A 6000-nucleotide genomic window follows, 5' to 3' on the forward strand; every position below is an offset into this window, starting at 1 on the left:
TATGAAGAAATAGACTTTAACAAAAGATAAATCAAGAGATTCAAAGTCAGGTTTTGCTTTTGCATTTGAATATTGTTCTCTGTTGGACATGTTGCTTTGTATTACTATTACTTTTATATTTTGTATTACTAAACTACTATTATAACTTAAGTGAACGTAAGCAGATCAAATCCTAAAAACCTTAAACCATCAGCCATCATGCAGCATTTAATATAACAGTTTTAAAAACTATGATATTCAATTCTCAATATTCTTTACCAATTTAAATTGGTACTTCTTTTTCTTCATGAAAAAAAAAAAAAAAACCAATCAGCTTACCACAGAAGAAAGCATTATCTGTTTGGCTACTGGGCCTTCTGATAGATAGCTAGGCTGAGAGTTCAGATGAATGGCTTTAATTAAATAAAATGTTGGCAAAAGAGCAAATGCACAATGGCTATTAACGATACAGTAGTTTCCCAGTTCATCGCGGTGAGGAAAAATACTTAATTCTTATTAATTCTTGCCTTCACGGCAAGAATTTCTTTGAAAACAAGGAAAACTATGGAATTATAACAAGTAGTTAGAGAAAAGCCATTCACTTAAATGACTGTCTTTAAGTTTAACCAAATAATTCTACTTAAAAATATGTTGACATTTCAATCCTTATTGTTAGAGTTAATAAACCCATCTGGTCAGTTTGTCAAAAGCCCAAAATATACTTTGGAAGCTTTGTCCCACTATCCATGACTAAAAAACTCTTTTTATAAATTCTTAATGAAAGATTTAGTGTCCGCTAAATAGGTCCAAAAAATCCATGTTTTGTGTGTGTGTGTGTGTGTGTGTGTGTGTGCGCGCGCGCACGCGTGCACGCATGTGTATAATGCTAAAAATTCCATCTCAAGAAATATAACTTAACTTCTTTTTTGAATTCTCTCTTTAAAAACTGGTGCCCTAAGTCTTGGCCTTTTAACTTTAGGCATTTTTTTTTCATTCTGTGAGCATCAGTTTCTTCATCTGTCAGGGGAAATAATAATACCTACCTTACGGGCATGTGGTAAGGATTGTACCAAATAATGCATGTGAAGTGTCAACCACCATGCCCAACACATAGCAGACTCTCCATGCGTTTTGATTTCTTCTCTTTTCCCCACAGCACTCTCCAGTCAAAAGTCAAATTTCAAATTGGAATTTTTGATAAGCAGGCTGTGTAGAATAGGGTCAACAGATCTCCTTGTGGTGTGGAAAATGAAACAAACCAAAGACAATAATAAAGCACACAACTTAAGCCCCCTGTGCTTTCTCACAGATATTTTATAAAAACTAAAGTCTTTATATCCAAAGGGATCCAGAAACTCTCATTCAACAAAACAGAAGCAAAAGCCCAGATACGATAATTCCTACTGAAGTCCAAAAGAAAGTTCTCAAGTTTATTTGTACACCTCCAAAACATATGAGAAGAATAGAAACGCCAGGAGAAAGGGAGCTATACAAAATGCATACATTTTCCCCTGGTGAACAAACATACACACACACACACACACACACACGAATATTTACTAACCAAAGCCACAGAAATCAGAAGGGAAGCTACAAGCCAAAGGAAGCGCCATTAATTACCAACATTTTCCTTAACAACTGTATTTCTATTACACATGATAAACTAATGAGCAGATTAAAACAACTAATATATTACTTAATCTAATTTGAGTGGGTTAATTAACAGTTTTTAGAGTCCTTTCTCTTCTCCTGAAACATTTAGCCAAAAATGTATTGGGTGACTTCTAAATGGATTGGGTTTATCATCTCCGGCAGAAAATCGGAGGAGGGAGGAGATAGAGAAATGTGTCCTGAATTTTAATAGTATGTCATCGTACATGAGTGAATCTTAACATGTCATTTTGGAAGTAACTGCATTAACTGCAATAACCCATATGCTACAGTTTCTCTGCTCAGCATTGCATGCAATAGCAATAGTTCACTCAATATCATCTTGACAGAAGCCTTCAAGATGAACCCAAGTTAGGAATGGTGTATAGGTATGTCATGAAATCAGACATACTGGCCAAATCTCTCTTTGTATGTGATACATACCAAGAAGGCAGGTTCCCTAAATCTTTGAGTTGAGATTAGGATATTTTATAAACATTAATGCTAAGAAATACTTGTAAAAATAAGTAGTCCTTAAAGAAGCTAGCAATCTGTATTCATTTGCATTAAGTTTCGGGAAGAGATTTAGCTAAACAGAATCTGCATGAAAAAATGCTACGCTAGAGTAGTCTCCATGATGGGTTTCAGAATGTTTAAATATAAATTGGAGTTGGGGAGGGGGGGGATATGAAAAGAGCAATGGTTATGTGAGCACAACCAACATCAGACTTTAATGGTAAGATATTAGAAATGGCATTTTGTCCAATGTTATCCCCAGAGAAAATGTAACATGTACTTGTTCCCTCTATGTTCATTATTTTCCTGACCAACCTGATAGTTCAACATTTTTGTTTATATTTAACAAGAACTAATTCAACACTATTTGAATCATTTAAAATTGTAAATTCCAAAGGGAAAAAAAACCTAAATATAAGCTGATGACAAACGCATATAGAAAAAACTACTCGTTCCAATAATATTCTTCCAAAAGAATAAGCAATTTCAAGCAGTATCCTCTGACATGTGCATTAAAAACCATGCAGGCAGCGCAGTTCATTTAAATATATATGTACATATGTGCACGCACACGCAACTCAGAGACACCAGGTAGGTTTTAAAGAGAACAAAACACATATAATTGTGCATTCCCAGTGAATCAGGACCCCAAAAAGAAATGCCACAAGCAAATCAGATACAATGCTAATTAGAAAAGCATCATATAATATAAGCAAGAAGAAATCTTTAAAGTGTAAAAAGACACCAAGTAACAAACATGCCTGTATTCTCCTATTGGAGAAGGTAAAGAATACCCCATTTCTGACTCAGATTTTTATGTTCTGGAGGAAATTCAGTCTTATCTCCTCCAAGCAGATTAGGTGATCATCTTTCAAAGTTACCATACATTTCTAAAAGACATACAAGTACATTTTGTCACCATTCAAAAATCTACCCGTTTCAGCATTCTGATAAAACTTGTTAGAAGTACCACGATTTTTGATGTTTTTAGCAAACAGATCCATTTAACACCAAGTTCATCGTGACATTCAGTGGACAGGACAGACACTCCATGCTTGACAGAATGCTTTCATTTAGTGCTTTTTACCTGGTTATAAATTATTAGTACCACTATTTGCAACTTTTAAGATATGATTTCCTAGAGGGAAAACCAGGAGCATTTCTAAAGCAGGGGTGCCTTTTGAATGGGTAAACATAAGGTCCCCTGCCAGAAAGAGCGCTGGAAAATGAATGCACATATCTAATAAGGAAGTGGTTAAAAAGGGATGAATTCCCTGAGTCATTAAACAGGATATAAACCAAAGACAGGTTGTGCCACCTAGAGAAAAACTGGAAATCGTACATTGGCTCTTCAGTAAGTAAGCATTATTTCAAAAGCCTGAAACTTTTGGCATGCCCAATAACCAAACCACCCTCCATACCAACTCATCAAGCTGCCGGAGTTAAGCTCTCCTGACAACTCTGCCTTCTCTGCCTTCTCCACGCACCAGATTTGCCTCCCCCTGCTTTCCTCACCCACCCACCCACACAGCACCGTTTAACCTCAGCACCGACTGCTGCCACAGCCCATGCGGACCCAGCATCCGGAAGCACATCCAATTCTGAAGCATTTTCCTCGAAGCCAAGGCCAGCAGGGGTGGGAGGAGCAGGAGAATAAACCCTGGTGGACCTTGCCAGCCAGGGTCCCTCTGGATGCCAGCAGAGTCACGGCGCACACCTCTCTAGCCCCGAGGGGCCTGTATAGGAAATTCTGGTGCACTCAGTACATCACATCCAGGTTACCGAGCTGAGCTCCCTGGCCAGCCTCTGCACAATCCAAACCAGCGTGGAATGACCTCAACAGAACCGAGCCTTTGAGGTACAAAGGCCCTTCAACTTTCCTCTCAAGTCACTTGGAAGCAACGTGCCCAGCACACTTCGTCAAGCAACAAAAGGTCTACAAGCAACCTGGCACGGACAGTCGCCTTTACAAAAGAAAATAGACAGTAATTACGAAAAGCCCGCAGTCCTGCGGTATTAACTTGACAGCAGGGACTGCGCTAGGGCATAACTCATCTCCCAGGCATCGCTCCCAGCCCCAGACCCCCCAGCCTAGGGACAGCATTCTCCTCCTCCCCTCCCCCTCTCCGGAGACCTGCGGCAGCGCCCACTTCCCGCCCCGAAGCTCTTCCTCCCCCTGCTCCTCCTCCTCCTCCTCGTCCCTGAATCTCCAGCAACTTTGGGCTTTCTAGCACCATCGAGCCCAGCCAGAGGCAGGGACACCGCGAAGGCGGCCGCGGGAGAGGCAGGAAAGTTTGAAAAGTCACTTAAAACACTGCAGGACCCCTACCAGCGCCCACCCTGCAGGCAGGCGCCCAGGGCTCCACGTGCAAGCGGGCCCTGGAGAAGCTACAGTACCCCCTACGCCCCCCCCCCCTCTAAAAAAATCATTCCCCAAACGAAAAGTTCCTGCCTACCGCACCCTCCCTCTTTCCCCTTCTTCCCGCACCGCCCCCCCACCCCCACCGAAGAAATCGGTCCGAGTTCGCACGGCGCCGCCTCTATCCGCCAGCGGCCCCGGAGGGCGCGGCGCCCCTCCCCCGTCGGCCGGTGGACAGGTCAGGGGGAGCTGGGGGAGAGGGAGGCACCGGGGGCGGCCCCTGGCCCGGACCCCCCTTCCCCGCCTTCCCCCGCCCCGTCGCCTCACTCACCTCTCTCCTGCTCTTCCGCCTGCAAGCAGATGGGGATATTCTTCTTCCAGCCCGGCATGGTGTCTGCTCCCTGCGCTCGCTCTCGGGCTCGCTCTTCCTCTCTCGCTGGCCCCCTCTCTCCGGGGCTCGCCGCGCCTCCGCGCTTGCCCTCTCGGGCCGGCCGCTGTGCGCTGGGGGGCTGCTCAGCGGGGCTGGGGCGCCGAGGCGGCTCCCGGGCACATCGAGGCGGAGCCGGGCGCCCCGCGCTCGCCTCAAACTCGCCGGCGGCTCCGGGTGGCGGCGGCCGGGCCGGGCGGGCCGGGCCGGGCTGCCGGGGCTGCAGCAGCGGCCGCCGCGGCGTGGACCTGAGGCCGGGCCGGGCCGGGGGCGGGACGCGTGCAGGCCGAGAGCTGGGGACTGCGGAGCCCCCGGGAGGTGGGCGCCGGCGGGAGGAGTGGGCTCGCGCCGCCGCCTCCTGCCCCTCCTCCTCCTTCTTCTTCCCCTTCCTTGTCTCTCCGCCGCCAGCAGGTGGGACTCGGAGCCGCCGCCGCCGCCGCACAAAGCTCCGCCGGCCGCAGGACTGAGGCTGCGGGCTCCCCCGGCGCCTCTCGGCGGAGCCTCCCCCGAGACGCGCGCGAGGCTGAGCGGGCACGGAGGGGGCGCGCGCGCTCACACCCTCCGCGCCCCGGGCGGCCGGCCTGCGAGGCGCGCCCGGCCCGCCAGGTACCGAACTGGCACCGAGCCGCGGGTGCGGAGTCCACGCCGCTCCGCCACGGCCGCCACTCCTCCCTCCCAAAACCCAGACCGGCGGCTCCAGCGGCTTAGGCAGCGACCTCGCTGAAGTAGGGGGCAGTGTCCTTCCCTCTAGTCCCTCCTCCTCGCCGCTCTCCCCCGCCCGGGCTGTCGCCCCCTCCCCCAAGTTGAGACTTCGCAGCTACGGATTCGCTAACTTCGCCCTCAACTAAGGGAAATAGCAACTTTCGGGATGGCCAGCGCTGGTTCCAGAAATACGTCTTCTGGTGGAGTGGGAAGGGCGTGAGTGGAGAACCTCTTTTGTTTTAAATGGAGCAGGGAGACCTTGGCTGAGTGAATATGTAATCGCTGTCTGCAAGTATCAGAAGGCTTTTAGGATCAGGTTTTATGATTAGTTTCTTTCCCTTGTCATAGGCTTATAGAATATGGGTGG

The 6000-nt window shown here is 47.5% G+C and overlaps 1 protein-coding gene across 2 annotated transcripts in view; it reads right to left on the bottom strand.

The window, feature by feature from the left end:
- GRIP1 (glutamate receptor interacting protein 1) overlaps positions 1-5116 on the bottom strand; it is a 691488-nt gene extending 686372 nt beyond the window's left edge. For both annotated transcript variants that reach the window (XM_045467228.1, XM_045467223.1), the window contains exon 1: positions 4836-5116. In XM_045467228.1, the coding sequence (XP_045323184.1) occupies positions 4836-4893 (58 nt within the window). In that variant the 5' untranslated portion in view covers positions 4894-5116. The remainder of the gene's footprint in view (positions 1-4835) is intronic.
- Between the last annotated feature and the right edge of the window lie 884 nt (positions 5117-6000).

Source organism: Leopardus geoffroyi, chromosome B4, assembly GCF_018350155.1.
Source record: "Leopardus geoffroyi isolate Oge1 chromosome B4, O.geoffroyi_Oge1_pat1.0, whole genome shotgun sequence".
NCBI lineage: Eukaryota > Metazoa > Chordata > Mammalia > Carnivora > Felidae > Leopardus > Leopardus geoffroyi.